This window comes from Neodiprion fabricii, chromosome 5, assembly GCF_021155785.1.
Source record: "Neodiprion fabricii isolate iyNeoFabr1 chromosome 5, iyNeoFabr1.1, whole genome shotgun sequence".
In the NCBI taxonomy this organism is placed as follows: Eukaryota; Metazoa; Arthropoda; class Insecta; order Hymenoptera; family Diprionidae; genus Neodiprion; species Neodiprion fabricii.
This window is the reverse complement of record NC_060243.1, coordinates 3773652-3789296: the sequence shown is the minus strand read 5'-3', so window position 1 is coordinate 3789296 and position 15645 is coordinate 3773652. Positions and strand designations below refer to the sequence as shown.

The 15645-nt window shown below is 37.5% G+C and overlaps 4 protein-coding genes and 1 long non-coding RNA gene across 10 annotated transcripts; 3 read left to right on the top strand and 2 right to left on the bottom strand.

Annotated features, from left to right (window-relative positions):
* Nucleotides 1-215: 215 nt before the first annotated feature.
* Nucleotides 216-3022, top strand: LOC124183345 (centromere protein L-like). Of its 3 annotated transcripts, none has more exons than XM_046571739.1 (6): nucleotides 216-351; nucleotides 591-798; nucleotides 871-1076; nucleotides 1279-1670; nucleotides 1811-1997; nucleotides 2184-3022. In XM_046571739.1, exons 2-6 carry the CDS (start codon nucleotides 612-614, stop codon nucleotides 2289-2291), a joined length of 1080 nt encoding a protein of 359 aa, XP_046427695.1. In that variant the 5' UTR covers nucleotides 216-351; nucleotides 591-611; the 3' UTR covers nucleotides 2292-3022. The 3 variants fall into 3 exon arrangements, with proteins under 3 accessions (XP_046427695.1, XP_046427696.1, XP_046427694.1); XM_046571740.1 differs by having other exon boundaries at nucleotides 241-351; nucleotides 503-798; XM_046571738.1 differs by lacking the exon at nucleotides 216-351 and adding an exon at nucleotides 369-473.
* On the top strand, nucleotides 2952-5031 carry LOC124183348. 2 transcript variants are annotated; one of them, XM_046571746.1, is made up of 5 exons: nucleotides 2952-3089; nucleotides 3294-3608; nucleotides 3685-3772; nucleotides 3868-4098; nucleotides 4212-5031. In XM_046571746.1, exons 2-5 carry the CDS (start codon nucleotides 3394-3396, stop codon nucleotides 4323-4325), a joined length of 648 nt encoding a protein of 215 aa, XP_046427702.1. In that variant the 5' UTR covers nucleotides 2952-3089; nucleotides 3294-3393; the 3' UTR covers nucleotides 4326-5031. The 2 variants fall into 2 exon arrangements, with proteins under 2 accessions (XP_046427702.1, XP_046427703.1); XM_046571747.1 differs by lacking the exon at nucleotides 2952-3089 and adding an exon at nucleotides 3114-3223.
* LOC124183349 lies at nucleotides 4891-5436 on the bottom strand. Its single transcript, XR_006870967.1, has 2 exons — nucleotides 5324-5436; nucleotides 4891-5230 (listed from the first exon to the last, which is right to left on the bottom strand). It is a non-coding gene; the product is annotated as an uncharacterized LOC124183349 (long non-coding RNA).
* Nucleotides 5437-5611: 175 nt separating this feature from the next.
* LOC124183346 (G protein pathway suppressor 2) lies at nucleotides 5612-8589 on the top strand. Of its 2 annotated transcripts, XM_046571741.1 has the most exons (9): nucleotides 5612-5776; nucleotides 6366-6555; nucleotides 6667-6883; nucleotides 7165-7333; nucleotides 7416-7530; nucleotides 7660-7713; nucleotides 7825-7983; nucleotides 8108-8232; nucleotides 8329-8589. In XM_046571741.1, the coding sequence occupies exons 2-9, from the start codon at nucleotides 6459-6461 to the stop codon at nucleotides 8494-8496; spliced, it is 1104 nt and encodes a 367-aa protein (XP_046427697.1). In that variant the 5' UTR covers nucleotides 5612-5776; nucleotides 6366-6458; the 3' UTR covers nucleotides 8497-8589. The 2 variants fall into 2 exon arrangements, with proteins under 2 accessions (XP_046427697.1, XP_046427698.1); XM_046571742.1 differs by lacking the exon at nucleotides 5612-5776 and having other exon boundaries at nucleotides 6206-6555; nucleotides 7165-7312.
* A 385-nt stretch (nucleotides 8590-8974) lies between these two features.
* On the bottom strand, nucleotides 8975-15468 carry LOC124183341 (probable ATP-dependent RNA helicase spindle-E). 2 transcript variants are annotated; one of them, XM_046571721.1, is made up of 10 exons: nucleotides 15226-15468; nucleotides 14669-14856; nucleotides 14246-14558; nucleotides 13449-13906; nucleotides 12993-13356; nucleotides 12756-12922; nucleotides 11449-12672; nucleotides 10208-11353; nucleotides 9803-10131; nucleotides 8975-9726 (listed from the first exon to the last, which is right to left on the bottom strand). In XM_046571721.1, the coding sequence occupies exons 2-10, from the start codon at nucleotides 14840-14842 to the stop codon at nucleotides 9594-9596; spliced, it is 4308 nt and encodes a 1435-aa protein (XP_046427677.1). In that variant the 5' UTR covers nucleotides 14843-14856; nucleotides 15226-15468; the 3' UTR covers nucleotides 8975-9593. The 2 variants fall into 2 exon arrangements, with proteins under 2 accessions (XP_046427677.1, XP_046427678.1); XM_046571722.1 differs by having other exon boundaries at nucleotides 15269-15468.
* Nucleotides 15469-15645: the final 177 nt, after the last annotated feature.

Here is a 15645-nt window from a genome sequence, read left to right as displayed (position 1 = left end):
TGCCAATGAATCTAACTGCTGTTACCAACGGCGAGAGATCTTGATCATTGTTGATTCGGAGATGTAACTTCGTGTAAAGCCCGCGTGATGCGTGCTCAACAGTTCCCAAGTGACGGTTTTGGACGTTTTGGATTTCTCTCTGTTTTGGATATCAACCAGTACGCTGTGATCTGACACCTGTTTTCGATTCGTAGCCTGGCGAATCGTAACGCAGTTCGGAAAATTCAAAACTGTAGCGTCTCATCGAAAGCGTTACTGCAAGTTTTTTCATTTACTTGCTATATATCCCCGCCAAAAACGGCACGACCAGGTTCTAGTCGTTCTAGAATTCGTTTGGTTTCGATACACGCTGTAAGTCTATATTTGCTTAACAAAATTGATACCGATTACGGGAAAGCATTGAACAGTGTTTACTATTTTCGCTCTGGACTTACATCCAATCGTAAATATGCATGAAGGTGGATGTAACATTGGTAAAATCTCCATAACTGGACTCTTCCAGCAAAGATTTTTTTACATTATTTGCTCCGTAAATATGCCCTGAGGCATGCATCGAGCCGAAGCAAATATTTCAATCAATTTCTTCTCAGAAGCTGCGCAGAAACTTACAAATGTCAGATCACCACTCAGAAGTAACAACGCCGCAGAGCAAAACGTTTCGAAACAGCTCCACTATGTTTACTCCTTATACCCCTGGTCGTGCTCAGCGCAGAATGCAATTTGACCCAAGATCCAGGCATACCGTCGTTGACATAGAAGACCCTGATGCCGAAGATAACATAGACGATGCTTTGTTAGGTATGTTTATGTGACGTGGATGGAGAGATGATTGCTAGTTAGCATGACATATTTTTCTCTATTCATTTGCAGATTTGATTAAACTCACCTGGAATATCTCGGCAGTATCACCTTTATTCGGTCTCGACATTAAAGATGACGTGAGATTAAAACAGTACTCCAAAAAACTCAGAGAAATGGTGGCAACCTCTTTGTACAAAGATAATGTATCTTACGAAGCTAAATTCACTCCTATGCATCATCTGGTATGCAGTCCTTCAGATCCTCCAGCTGTAAAGGTACGCCAAGGTTATTTGCAGAATACAGAGAGATTGATGTCAATAATCAAAATTGTTACAAGTTTAACAAAATCTTCTGAATAGCAAGGAAATTTCTCTATATATATGAGAATGACTATATTTCATAATCTGTCGTACATACCCCCACTCGCCAGTTTGTAATGGAGACTACATGAAACGTACCGACAACCTTTTTCTCCAGGTAGAAGTCCATTCCAAAGACGACGAACAGGATACTGAAATGAAACAAATTTATCTCGGAATATTTTTGTCCTGGGGTCCTAGGTCTGACGTGGAAGCAGAAAATATAAAATTACCAATTCTATTAAACAGAGGACTGCAAGGTGTTGCGCAGGCTGTACACTCTACATTAAGTCAGATGTTTGACTGTACAATTACAGCTATGCCAGCCAGTCAGGAAGATCTTATGTGGTTAACTACGATTGTTCTTAACTCTGATGTAGCTGAATCGCGAAGCACTAAGAAGACTGCTCAGTATGAATTAATACTAGAGTACACTATCCCTGAATTGCCGGCATCTGACTTGATCAAAGTCAAATTTCCGCTGAAGACTATGAAGACTTTGTGGTCAAAGTAAATTCCAACTACTTTCACCTTTATTATTAGCCTACTTTTGATGCAGTAGCAACGCCTTCTAAATATGGTCATTATTTGAAATGTTGTGTTTCTGATATGTAGAAATTATTATTGATTTTGAATTTAATTGATTTCAGAATCTGTCCCACTCATCTGAGTGCCACAAACGATAATGAGCAAGTCGCTAGTATAATAGATCTGAGTCAGGTGAATCGGTTTTTCGAATGTCTGAGGATTAAGATGCTGAAGAGTGCTAGTCTCGAGTTGGGATATTGTTTACTGGAAAAAATTAGCTTGCCAAATTTTACCATTAAATCTAATAAGGTTTGTCACGCTCTCTCCTTTATACATCAGTGACTATGAGTTGAAAAATAAATTTAAACTACACATTTTCTAAGTAAACTATTGAAATTTTTATAGAACAGAGAACAACTGATTTAATTTCATTACGCGTACTTTGTCAACTTAGTTAACGTATGTGTACTTATATTGTATTCCCATATATTTCAGATGAAAGTAACAGATATTGAAGCGATTGATCGAGTTCTTTGGTTTTTTCAAGAAAAAGCCGTACTTCATTTTCAAGCCCCAATCCCAATTAGGAACGAAGAGTGTTAATTAATTGTCTTGTTAATCTTGCATTTAATGTCTTGATATACTGTGGTACATATTTCTCTACAATGTTTACTCGTTAATGCATCTAAAAGTGCTTGTAATTTTAACCAAATTTAATATCTTTTCGTTATTTATACGTAGTGTTTTAGATTAATTAGTCAATTCCGATATTTTTATAATCTTCATACTTACCGTGTCGTTCCGAATATAAGCTGAGGTTTTTTGTCGTTGACAGTACCTGCCAAAATAGTTCTCGTCTTATACGCGGACCCGGTGTCTTATATGCGAGTAACTATGAAAAACATCCTGAAATATTCTTAGAATTGCGGGTCGTCTTATATGCGGGGTCTGCTTATACTCGGAACAACACAGTATTTAGTATTATCCGTTGAAAACTACCTCTTATAATATTAGTATAGTATAATATTATGCCTTAATTATTTAAATGTTATTCCTGGGATCGTTTGATCAATTCTTAAACACGGATTCACGTCCTATTACTTGATTAAAGACGTTACTCGCAATTTTACGTTGTCATACTATTAAGTAGTAAGTTCATCTGTAAGAATTGTCGAACGCGTATACGCGGCGCGAAAATTTCGTATTTTAATGGCCCCCAATGCGCGATCAATAAAGTCGTAGAAGAAGCGTTCGTGGCCGGACGTATGGTTCGTTTGTGTGTTAAAGGGATCGAATTTATGGAAATTAAATATTTTATTACTTGATGAATGCGTGAAAATAGTTGTTGTTATTTACCTTGTAAATATAACTTCCATTTAGTCAAATTGGGCTCTGCTCAAGGTGAATTATGCACATTAAATAAATTTTTAATATCACTTCGAATTTTGGTCTACAGAATTATGGTTTTCTAAAATAACGTTTATTCATACCTCGTGAAATGACATCCCTGGCCCATATATCATTTTTATTGAGTTGTGAGAATTTTTTAGTCATAAATTCATGTCAATCGTAACATAGATTCTTTACCGTAATTATCTGTTATAGCAAGTTGAAAAGTACAAGTCTTATGTACGCAAAATTGGATACCGGAATAAATTCTGACCTGCTTGGCACAAAATTGAATTTAATTAGTACATAACGCAAAATGGCATCGATTGAAGAAAGTTGGAAGGAGGCTACAGAAGGATTGAACAGCGACACGTGCGACACTTGGATAATCAAGTTGCAGGATGTCTATTCTGAAGAGAAACGAACCTACCACAATCTTGATTATCTTCAAGACAAGTTACTCCACTACTACGAGATTAAGGACAATTTAACTAATCCCAGGGCCGTACTCCTCGCACTGTTCTTTCAAAAGTAACTTATCAATCTATGATAACATATGTTTGAATAAAGATAACTAAAATATTTAAACCTGACGTAAATTTTGCAGTTTTGAGTATGATCCAAAGGCGTTGGATTGCGAGGAAAAAAATCTACAACACTTTATTACCTTTGCAGATGAGGCAGAAATCCCTGCGGTGAGTTCAATTACTTTTCATCTCGGTACATCTCTCTAATTGAATTCAATAACGTTACAAGTTTCTATCAAAGACTTGACAATCTACATTCCCAGGATGGAGAATTACGCAATGAGGTTTGTGCTCTGCTGAAAGCAGCTGCTACTCATAGTACAGACGCACACAAGGTTGGAGGTGCCTTTGGCGAAGAGGATGCTCACTATCTTCTTGACTTGGATATGGCCATACTGGGTGCCGAACCTGAGAAGTATACAGAATATACAGAACGTGTACGCGGTGAATATGGGTTCCTTAGTGCACCGATGTATACTGCGTTAAGACTTAAGGTAATTTGTATACGACCTCATGTTCCTACTTTGTATAGACATTTATAATTGATATGATCTTTTGTTCGCTTTGTTTTCTTTTTTTTTGGGTTGATGGCATACGAATTTTACAGGTGTTGCAAAATTTTTTGCAAATTCCAAACATATTTGCTACCAAGGAGTTTCGCGAAAAGTTCGAGGAACAAGCACGTAAAAATATCCAAGCTGAAGTTGCGCTGTTATCTTAGGAATTGAAGATTTGATGTCGTATGGGCATTTATACCTAAATGTTAACACCTTACATTTACGTTCGTTTATTCTTCTCCTTTTTCGCTTTTTTACTGTTGCTAACTAAACCGCTGTGATTGAAATGATCGAGATATTATGTAAAACAACAACGGATACATCACCTATAACTGATTGTGAATGTGAGAATATAAATATTCGCTATAATTCAACATGTATTATCATTAACATGACAAAAAGTTCTGATTTACAAACATTGTTGACATAATGTGGTACAACTATAAAGAAAATTTGCAGCCACATTGACGGTCCCCATTGCTGTCTTTTTTTAAATAATATTTCAAAAATCAGAGTTGCATATTTTTCAGTCTGAATAATGGACAGTATAGCTGACTTTTTTTTATGATATTAAATTCAAAACACGAACAAGAATTGACGTTGATCTATTATAATTCATGAAGTATGTACACATGTCTTTAGCTTCGATATACTAGATGCGATATTGACAGACAACGGAGTGAAAATACTACGTGTAATAAGAAGAGTATCTTCATTTTAAAGATTTTAGCCAATGATGCGCACATGTAGGGTCATATGATGAATCGAATAGGAATCAAAGACATTGATACATGTTTCGTGAATTAGTTATTGTCTTGTATGTAATAAATCGATGATTTGTGACAAAATAAAAACGTATATGATGTTGTAGTTTGGGTATAATCGTTAATAGAGGACCCCATGAATCATGTTCTATCATCAATACATATTTTTTTATAAAAAGGCTTTCGACCACCAGCAGTTGTACTCTACTATGGTAAATATTGCTCTGCATTATCCATTGCTTTCGTGATGCTAAATACGACAGAATATTGTCGGTAACCGAAATGCATTTACCGTCCAGGAGCACCTGGAAAATTAGTTCCAAAGACTTATTTAGTGTCATAGGGCGCTACTAAAACGGGGATATGAATAAAAAAAAAAAAGTGTATTAATTCATTACAATATTTTTCATCATCTGTCGAAATTTTCCCTCGCTGAGTGTAGTATGCTCCATCGTACCGTTTCCGAATACTTTCAATCCAAAGTTGAGGGTTTTACGGTACGAACAACGCGAGCAAGCGAGAGCGAAAACGTACCAGTAGCGTTTGGCTCATTGACATACCTATAAGCATAGACCGCGTAGCCGGCCTGAGAAGTCGATAGCGGGATAGAAAGAGAAAGTTGCATAGTTCACCGCAGTCTTCGTCTGGTGGCGCATGCGCGGGGCACGCGTAACTACGAATTTGTGCGTTCACCGCGTCCACTGAGTTTATTATTATATCCATGTTGCTACCAAATGTTATTTAATGTGATTTTGTGTATGAAAATAACTGAAAATACTAACCAAAATACCAGGAATATGCCTCATATGTAAAGCAAAACAAATTCCAAAATGCGAACGTAGTTTTCACATGTAAGTATTGTATTTGTAGTTTATAGCCTAAACTACAAATTTCATACTTATATACATTGATTCGTATTGTGATTGGAGGTTTCCCAAAAATGAATCAATAAAGCACAGACAGCATTTTACAATTTAACATTCAATTATTTGATTCTAATGTTTTATGCGTGGTTTTATGTATATACAATATAAGAACTTCCACTCCTCCGTTCATTTTCTATTTCATTCTTGCTGAAAAGAAACGCGGAACGCGCATGCGCGATTAGACAAGGATACAGGTGTTATATGCAGCTTTCTCTTTCTATTGCGCTACCGCATTTACCAACGTGCAACCTCCGTACTCCGATGGTCTATTATCCTTGCATGCCTCTGAGTAAGCAATAAGCTTGCACAGGCCCGTATACGTGTGTCTGGCATATATACAGGTACAAAAGTGGGCGAAACTATCATGGTACCAACCTATAGTCATTTGCGTTAACATCTGTTTGTAAAAAGTAAATAATATTAAAATGTAAAAAAGAATACACTATGAACTTCGTAACACGAAATGAAAATTACTGCACAAATCAATAACTAGTTATTGAAAACGCGTTTGTAGACTGGTGGTTACAGGATGGACAGCATAGTTTTGTAGGACTTACTAAACTATTTTCGTTTTGGAGTGAACAAATTTCATTGACACCCCATCAACATGCCAGCTGTAATAGTCGAGCCACCACAGCGCAGCGAACAGATGTGGCAGGCTTTAAAAACCCATATAACTAGAGAACGTCAAAGAAAGAAACAAGGTAACTCAAGTTTTAACTTTGTGACAATATCACCCCACGCAAATGGAAATTTTTTTTAACATCAACAGCGTAACAAATCCTTTGCATACACGTGTTATATTTGATGTACAGAGCAAGAAGCAGATGCTGAAGAGGAACGTCAAAGGAAGGAAAGAGAGCGTCAACAAAAGCAGGATGTTATGACACTTGGAGAAACTCGCGTTCAGATATCACGTCTCGAAAGTGAACTGTCGCAACTCAAGGATGAGAAGCATCAGCTCTTTTTACAACTAAAGAAAGTTCTGAACGAAGATGATAATCGCAGACGTCAACTTATCAAAGAGACTAGGTGATAACTTATCAATACAATGAAGCAATTCCTTACAGTTAGCACTTCGGTAATACTGCCTTGTGCTCACAGATGACTAATATTGCTCGAGACGCTAATGAATTAGCGTAAAATTTGTGAATCTGATAGTGCTTATCAGACTCATAAATTTTCTGCAGAAGAACCAGGAACCTCAAAATCTTGGTCCTTACAGCAGCCTGAGCTGTTTTATAAATGAGATATGTCGCCTTTCATTGTTAGTAACGTTTTTTTGGTAATAATGAAAAAACTTACATTTTTAGCGTAACGTCGGAGGTGTTGTCGGCAGTGGGTGGCTACCCTGGCACCGGAGCCGGAGTGGTTCATCCTCAGTTGTTTTTACCACTGCAAACACGAAGTCCGCATTACAAAGTTCCAGCAACTGCACCAACGCACTCAATGCTGCCAAGTGTGCGTACAATTCACAGAATTGCATGTATCGTTTGGTTTATTTTTCTCAAAAATTATCATTACCTCAATTTCGATTTCATCTTATTCTTGTGTCTGTTTTCAGGGACCCTTGAAGCGAACGCACAGTCCTTCACCGCCTCTCACTGCTTCCCCGTATCACTCCGGATACGGATATAAACCTCCACCTTCCATTCCCAGCTATAATCCACCGCCAGCAAGTAGGTATTTTTGTTTTTTGTTGAATGAAGAAGTCTTATTCGATATGTTTCAAACAGACTATTCTTAGTCAATTCAATTTTTCTGCAGAATGTGCTTTTGTTGCTGGTATCAAATGGTATATTTTTTAGAATCTGAAGATGCGGCGAGGAGATCTAGCGATGTCAGAGCTGTGCTTTGGAACAGTGAGTATTTAAACTTCTGATGAGCTTGGTAAAATCGAAACCTAATATTTCGTACGAGTCTGCTCATTTGAATGCAAAACGTAGTACCAACCATTTGATCTTCCTTCACAGAGGGAAACCAGTATTCAACGTCAAATTTCTACTCAGCGCCACAGGGTCAGAATGTCTACAACTACACAGCACCTAGTTCTCAGTCTTCTAGAGAACCTGAACCTGGGAAACTGAACTATTTGGCTGGTAGTCGAGGCACAATGTCATCTCATCAACCTGGTAAGGCATGCAGAGGAGTATTCAAATTAACCAAGCTAAGATTAATAACATATTCATAAACAAACCCTGATGTTGTATTCACTCATGAAGAATTCGACCAAATTCGAAAACAATTTTTCACTAGCTTACGTTGCAAGTATGCATTCTTTGGAGCACAAAGGAGCTTATTCGGAGGACAAATTCTACCTCCGGCCAGGTAGCCACGTCACTGTTCACGGAGGAGCTATTCCCATACAACAGCCACCACAGGTATCGGTTTCGCAAGTTGAAAACCTAAACATACAAGTCTTATTCGTTGTGAAAGTTTTATTCCTTCGTACTACTTCTTTCATCACTATTTCACAGGGTGCTAAAACCGGTGGTATTACATCAGGGTATCCAGTCAGGGCACCACAGCCTCCTCCTGGTGCGTATCCACCTCCACCTGGTACTTATGTCAGTGCGTCTGCTGCAAATGTCGGTGGTCGTCTATTGTATACTCAACCTACACGGTATATGCAACGAGAAGTTTAATGAGTTGAATGATAATGATAAACATGACAATATTATTATATCACATGAACGATATACGAACCAAAATACAAGTAAAATAAAACAGTTTATTGATAAACGGTACATAACACTTTCTATATACCGACACTTATATTGTTAGATATCCAATTCATTGCTAGTATTTTTGATGCAATAGTTGATGAAAAATGAGCGAAATAAAGAGAATTTGATAGAGTAGTTAAAAATACACTATTTTGATAGGAGATTCTGCATACTTGTTCGAAGACCTTAACTTCGAATTTCCGAATATCTTTCTATTATTGCTATAGGCGCTCGAAAATCTGGTACTCATTTAACAGTGTGTAACAAATTTTAATCAGTAATTATATTTTATCTGAGCTAATAAACATATGTCATATAATGATACAGTGATATTTTCACGTATGTATGCCAAATTACATTAATAAATGTATTTAGATGGTGAATTGCATACAGATTCTGTTGATTCTTTACTTCAGGTTGCTGCACTTATTTACCCGAAACTTGTCACGTTGTTTCTTCTTCTTTTTTTTTTTTAAATGAAAATAATGAACGTTATCCGTTTGTAAACAAGTCAAAACTTGTTTAGTAAATAATACCTACTTAGACCTTATTATGAAACTTAATATAAAATAGTATTACAGTTTTTTACGTTTACGAAAAAACTTGATTTATTATCACACAGGATTACTCCTAGAATCGCTGTTTTAATTGAGAAGTTAAGTATATTGCATGACGTAATTTTTTAAATAATAATTATTCTCAATTTTGTCACAATCAAACGTAAAATCTTTCACATAGTAAAACTCAGCACCATTATTTATAATAATAATTATTACACTTCTTTTTCATGGTTAATCAGTAGATACAAACTTATGTGCAATGTATCCGGCACAGCGAGGTAACTCAAATACCATTGTTTTGATTTCGAACGAGTATTAAAAAAATTAAATGCATATTCTCTTTGTTACATTAATGTCAATGTACGAACACGTCAGTTTATAATAATATTTTCAGTGGATAATTTGAATACGAATACGTTGATACATGTTTTTACTTGTGTGTAGATTTAAATGTAGTTAAAGATTAGCTTCTAGCCGCTTACTTTTATGCCCCGGTGTGCTTAAGTGAAAACGAAGCATTGGAATGTCTGTTATATCTACCTCGCACAACTTGCATCGGATGTCATGAGGCTGTTTCTTGAACTGATCCCTAAAATTGTATGATTTTTTCAATTATTTTAGACATTTTTATTCATACAATAGTCGACGTTGTTAGGAGCACTTACCAGTCAGCGATAGATCGCAATTCCTGTAAGTGGGAAACCATTTCCTCGTACCCTTCAGGTACTGGTTCCAAATCCAATGCATGGTGTAATTTGAAAATGGTACTAGTCGGTGATCCCACATTCTTTGGTTCCAGAATTATGTTAGGATTGTTTGAATTCCACTTTAGGGAATTCAACGCATTCTGTACTTCGATGGACTTTCGTTTCTTACAAATTAGGTCAAATAAAGTCTCCTTTGTTTTTCTTTGGCATAAAGCCACGTCACTTGAATCACTTTCACATAACTCAATGTGTATACCCATGTTCATCCAGTGACGTAATCTGTTTATCTGTATGGAAAATATTTGTGGATTACCTATTTGATGAAATGATTTTTCGAAAAGAAACACAAAAAAGCAACCATACGTTTTGTAAATCGTCTAACGAAATCTCAACATCGAAAACTACGTTCATGTCATGGTCTGGAAACAGACTTCTGTTAGTTTCCGGATCAAAACCAAGTCCGCAGAGAGCTCCGATATACCGGGAGCCACTTTCCGTTCTTCGCAACTCAATAGTTGGGGCAAAAATAAGTGCCATTAAACTGGGCAATCCATGAATGTTGGGCATCAGAGTTGTATTTCGAAGGTTCAGTCTTTCCCCGCTAACGGATTGTCCAACTGTTCCGGCAATTAATAATCTTTCGTGATAATCAGCTGGATCTGTATCTAGCAGTACAGAATTCACAGAATTTGGTTCAATGTTTATTTTTTTAGCTCTTCCTGCCGATACTAGGTTGATCAGATCCATCTCAAGTGGGGAATACGGGCCTCTAAGTTTCACTGTATCATAACAATTAGACATAGATATATGTTCTGAGTACTTTGGGATTTGGTAATTACTCTCGTACTGCTGTTGCTCATGATATTCTTGCTGTTCAGTGTTCATATCTTCCTGTTGGGATCGCGCTACGTTGTTGGATCTCGAAAGGTAACTTTCTTCTTTGAACTCTGCAAAACCCTGTTTGATCAGCCATTGGTTTATGTCAATCTTTTCATTATTGAGATCGACGCGATAGAGTTTTATTGCTACAACACTATGGACGACTGAGTATATTTCTCCATATAGCTTGATATCTCCCGATAGTATCGTTTCGAATTTTTCATACGCTGCATTCGACCACTTTCCTTCTAAATTGCGCAACATGGAAGGCTGCAAATTCGACAAAACGCATTTAAACGCCTGGCTGGGAATCTGGTGAAGTTCACTGTCTTCTGGTACCAGTGTTAGGTCGCGTAGATGAATTTTGTTCGTGTTCCCATAGTCGATATAAAATATGTGAACTAGAATATCTTGGGGTATTTGTTCATAGCTCAAAACTGTTGCTCTGTAGTAGTTCACCGAATCCTGATCCTCGAAAGGAGCGATTACAAGTGAGCCAATGGGCAGCTTTTCATTTGAGCAGTTTTTGGAAGTTTTTTTTATCACGTTAACAAGCTCTTTGATCTTTTGCAAATTACTCCACGTGTCCTCATCTCTTATTTGGGCCCAGAAGCATCCAGGAGCTTCAATCTGTTCAACGAATTGCAGTTAATGATTACAAACTTTATAAGAATAACAATAGCAATATATAAACACAGAAATGAATAAACCACCAACATACTCACATATGCAATAACGAGAGGAATGTAGGAAACATCGAGACTGGGTAAAATTGGACTGTATGCGGGTCGCATGAAAACTTTTTTTTGTGGTTCATTCTTGCGAGTCATAGACGTAACGTTTACAGTCGGTATTCCGAGTTCCTCTGCTTTTTTAACAGCGGTTGCCCGGTCGAATAATCGTATAAGTATGGGCATGTCGCTCTGTCGCATTTTTATAGCCTTGTAAACAGAAAGAGAAATTTTCCCTGGTGCTTTGGGTTGTGATTGGGGACTGCCAGATTCATAGCTTTTGTTAAACTGTAAATAAACACGACTGGAACCGTCGAAAGAGACACGAATTTGCGCATCTGGCGAATTCTGACAATCTTTAAACACTTGTTGGAATTGTTTAGCATATAAAAGGCCTGGTTGCTGTGTAGGCCAGCCTTGCAGGTAGACAGAATTTGTCGGGTCGTTTCCTCCGACCAGTCTGACAGCCATACATTCGTCAAGTTCGCCGCGCTGCAGTCTCCGTACAAAATAATGAGGATAAAATGCACCGGCTATTACAATTTTCAACACTAAAGGTTTTTCGACCTCTGTGTACCGCACTCTGTTGGTACCGACCGTTTCCGTGATCCCCATCTTCGATAATCTCTTCTCAATATCTTGTATCATGGCGTCCACTTCGCGCAGCACTCTGATCTGGATAAAGTGTCTTAGAGCCCAAGATTTTTCGGCAGCCTTAGTGGACAATTGGCCTCTAACCTTTTCTCGAATCCATACATTGTAAGCATTTAAGTAAGCTATGCTGTCGCTGCACGAACTATCTGCCCAAGTGAGCTTAACGTTGTAGGCTTTTAGCTTTTCTCTAAACGGAGTACTGAACATGCTCTTTACCGACATACTCGCACCTATTATAATTGCCTCTTTTAGGACGCTGAAAACATGTCCAAGTACGAACAGTTTCGCTATATGAATGCTGACGGGAAGTCGGGCCATTATTCTACCCAGATCGGTTAAGTAACCGTCATATTTACTATCGAAGTTCATATCCTCAATGTCTATCAACCCACCGACCTCCTTGAGTAATAAGACGGTGCGTTCTAAGTTGCTGAGATCTGGTGGATCTAAAGACAGGGCCAAGATTGCTTTCGGCTCACCCATATCCAATAATTTGGCACTTAAAATTAAATTCTCAAGAGGTGCTCTCAACATTTCCGGGTCACCCTCTTCAGGTAATACACTCTGAAAAATCACAAAGATACGACTTTACATCGAAATTTTAGATCATGTTGTTGATTCTCAAGAGTTTGAACTGCAATACTAACCATGTAAAAGTTCTCAGGTACCATTCTATAGACTCGTCCATTCATTACACGGCCTGCACGACCGGCACGTTGGTTACAATTTGCTTTGCTAGCCCAGGTCATTTCGAGGCATTGAAAATTTGTGTTTGGATCGGTTACGAGTACTTTTGTGAGACAAAAATCGATGACTGGAAAGTAATTAAGAATTTTACGCATTCAGCATCGATGGCATTAATATTTTTTTGTTGAAGCTCTTACCGTATTTGACGTCAGGAACGGTTATACTGCTTTCGGAAATGTTGGTGGACAGTATTATTCGACGGTAACCTGTTGGTGGCATTTCAAATATCCTTTGCTGTTCCTCATTGGTTATGGACGAATGCATCACAACCACATCCCAGCAGTAGCTTTCATGTTCAGGGTCAGTTAGAAGACTGAACATTTCCTCGATTTCAAATATTCCTGGTAAAAAGACTAGTACAACGCTGCGGTTGGTGTCTTTTTTTTCAAAGTTGCTTCCCGCCTCCTGTCTGTCTATCGTGTCGAAAACCATTATCAGGTTCAAACAAAGTTTCATCATCTTGGGTGTTACTGTGGGGTCCGCAGCTAAAACTTCCGGCAGCTGTAAGAAGAAGAAAGAATGTAGTATGTGAAATAGGGCAAAGTAGATATGAAAAAAAAAAAAAAATAACTGTAGTAGAATTGTTGTCTTACAGCTCCCAACTGTTCAAGTTGACCCAAGTAAAAGTGGTGAATATTGAATTGACGTTTCTTTTCAATGTCAATAACAGGGGCTGGTTCGAGTTTGTTTCCAATAGGTATTGAAAAGTAGCTGGAGAATTTGTCAACCTTGAACGTGGCGGACATAAGGATAATTTTGACCGAATGTGAATTCAGTCTTGACAATTTACGAACTACTAACAAAAGGAAATCCATATCTTGATCCCGCTCGTGAACTTCATCAAGTATAATATGAGTGTAATCCATCATATGCTTAGTGTTTATCAACTTTTGAAGAAGAACTCCTGTTGTGCAGTAAGTCAATCTGGTATCTTGCGAAGTATTGTTCACCATCCCAACCTGATATCCTACCAATGTTCCAACTGGCCACTGTCTCTCTTTGCTTACTCGTTTAGCAATGCTGATGGCAGCTATTCTTCTTGGCTGAGTAACTGTTGGTAAAATTGTATTGAGAGTATTAGCTTCAGCTATTTTTAAACCTGCAGTTGATGTTAAACAATTATTCTCGTCCAGGAACGTTATTTTCGAATGGATCATTCAATGTCGAAAGAGTATGTTCGCTTGGAAACTAGTCAAAATTGTTGGTAAAATATTTTTCAGTGATAAAAAATAAGGAAAAAATAATGTATTGGTGAAGAAAGTAACTTTCATCGCCGATTTGTATTAAATCTCTTCCAAACCACGTTAGTTAATTCGGCAGAAGGACCGTCTTTGTGTTAACCAGATGTTAAATTATTAGCTTAAAAACGATCTGCTATATTTTAACTTACCAATGATGTTGCAATGTACTTTTTTGTCGAAGCAAGAATTCAAGATGAACTGAGGAACTTGTGTTGTCTTTCCGCAGCCTGTATGTCCCTGTATTACAACGCATTGATTAGTTTCGATCATCGAAACAATACGATCCTTCATTGACATTATAGCAAGATTAGATTTCGGCCGATAAGCAAAGTTGAAAGTTTCGTAAATTTTTGTAAGCTCTGCGACATTGATGTCGCGGATATTTGGTATGGTGCCTTGGGAAACGAGATCACAAACAGAGGTTCCGAAGTCGTGTCCCATTGCACGCCCCTGTGCCACCATCTGAAAAATCGAAAAAAATTGTCTGAAATTGAAATTACTAATAAAAATTGATTTGTGATACTAGTACAGATTGACTTGTGTAGATAACATGGATAATAGTTAAATAATACCTGAATGAAATTTTTGTTCTCTTCTTCGACATATTGAGCAACGTAGTCCGTGCCAGTCGCAGTTGTATAAACCGAGTCATCATCCGAATCTTCCGACATTTTTTTCACCATTTGGCTTGCTCCCTGTGCAATTGTTATCCGCTTTAACGGTTTGCTGAGATCGAAGAAATCCATTGTGTTTTATTTCTCTGAAACAAGAATTTAATAAAATTGCATTTTGTTCCAAGATGTCAGTTTTGAGAATGTACAGTTTTTTTCCAAGTGATTTATAATCCGTTGTCTTTATTCACTCATAAAGAGATGTGTATTTTTTTTTTGTATTCTCAACTAAGAAATCACATTGTTACATGAATATCCTGGCTAACCTATTGTTAAACTCACAGTGAGCATCAACGTTTCAGAGGAAAGCTTAACGATAATTTGCGGCAAATCGTAATCTTGAAGACCGCGTGGTCTTTTATTTGATTGACGGGATTGATTTACATGCTTCTATTTTCGTAGCTGAATGAGCTGAACGAAATTAAGAAAAAAAGAAACAATGTATTGAAAAAAATTACCAGGCTCGATTAATGCGTGACACAAAGTTTAAATATAGATTACATTTTCTTCCGCATTAATCTTGACGGTTGGAGAAATGATGCTCTCACTTCAAACCTTTCAGCCTCGATGCGGCGTCCAGCAAAGCGAGCTGCGACCCGAATGACTCTTCTATGTAAAAAGTCAGTACAAGTGTACAAGTACAGTTCTAGGTGAACACATAGGTAAACACAACAGCCTCCCTTACGGTCTGCCTACAATCTTTGCCTACAATGATCAACGCTACATTTCTAGTACAAGTTCACCGAACACTGCTGCAAAAACATGTTCGTAGCTGGCGCCATCTCTTTAATTATTGTTTGACCAATTTGCATTCAAACACCACTGATATTGATTGAAAATGTATATTGCAAAGCTTTTGAGTGTTAACTGTTTAAGAG

What these genes read in the sequence shown, in the direction of transcription:
- LOC124183341 (XM_046571721.1), bottom strand. Translation starts at nt 14,842, where the DNA reads ATGGATTTCTTCGATCTCAGCAAACCGTTAAAGCGGATAACAATTGCA. An exon ending in TTCCTCTCGTTATTGCATAT is followed by an intron (nt 11,354 to 11,448) that starts GTGAGTATGTTG and finishes TTCGTTGAACAG; the next exon opens with ATTGAAGCTCCTGGATGCTT. An exon ending in CGTTAGACGATTTACAAAAC is followed by an intron (nt 10,132 to 10,207) that starts GTATGGTTGCTT and finishes TTTTCCATACAG; the next exon opens with ATAAACAGATTACGTCACTG.
- LOC124183345 (XM_046571738.1), top strand. Translation starts at nt 453, where the DNA reads ATGAAGGTGGATGTAACATTG. An exon ending in ATGAAGACTTTGTGGTCAAA is followed by an intron (nt 1,671 to 1,810) that starts GTAAATTCCAAC and finishes AATTGATTTCAG; the next exon opens with AATCTGTCCCACTCATCTGA. An exon ending in TTACCATTAAATCTAATAAG is followed by an intron (nt 1,998 to 2,183) that starts GTTTGTCACGCT and finishes CATATATTTCAG; the next exon opens with ATGAAAGTAACAGATATTGA.
- LOC124183348 (XM_046571746.1), top strand. Translation starts at nt 3,394, where the DNA reads ATGGCATCGATTGAAGAAAGTTGGAAGGAGGCTACAGAAGGATTGAAC. An exon ending in CTCGCACTGTTCTTTCAAAA is followed by an intron (nt 3,609 to 3,684) that starts GTAACTTATCAA and finishes TAAATTTTGCAG; the next exon opens with TTTTGAGTATGATCCAAAGG. An exon ending in ATACTGCGTTAAGACTTAAG is followed by an intron (nt 4,099 to 4,211) that starts GTAATTTGTATA and finishes CGAATTTTACAG; the next exon opens with GTGTTGCAAAATTTTTTGCA.
- LOC124183346 (XM_046571741.1), top strand. Translation starts at nt 6,459, where the DNA reads ATGCCAGCTGTAATAGTCGAGCCACCACAGCGCAGCGAACAGATGTGG. An exon ending in TGCGTACAATTCACAGAATT is followed by an intron (nt 7,334 to 7,415) that starts GCATGTATCGTT and finishes GTCTGTTTTCAG; the next exon opens with GGACCCTTGAAGCGAACGCA. An exon ending in CCATACAACAGCCACCACAG is followed by an intron (nt 8,233 to 8,328) that starts GTATCGGTTTCG and finishes ACTATTTCACAG; the next exon opens with GGTGCTAAAACCGGTGGTAT.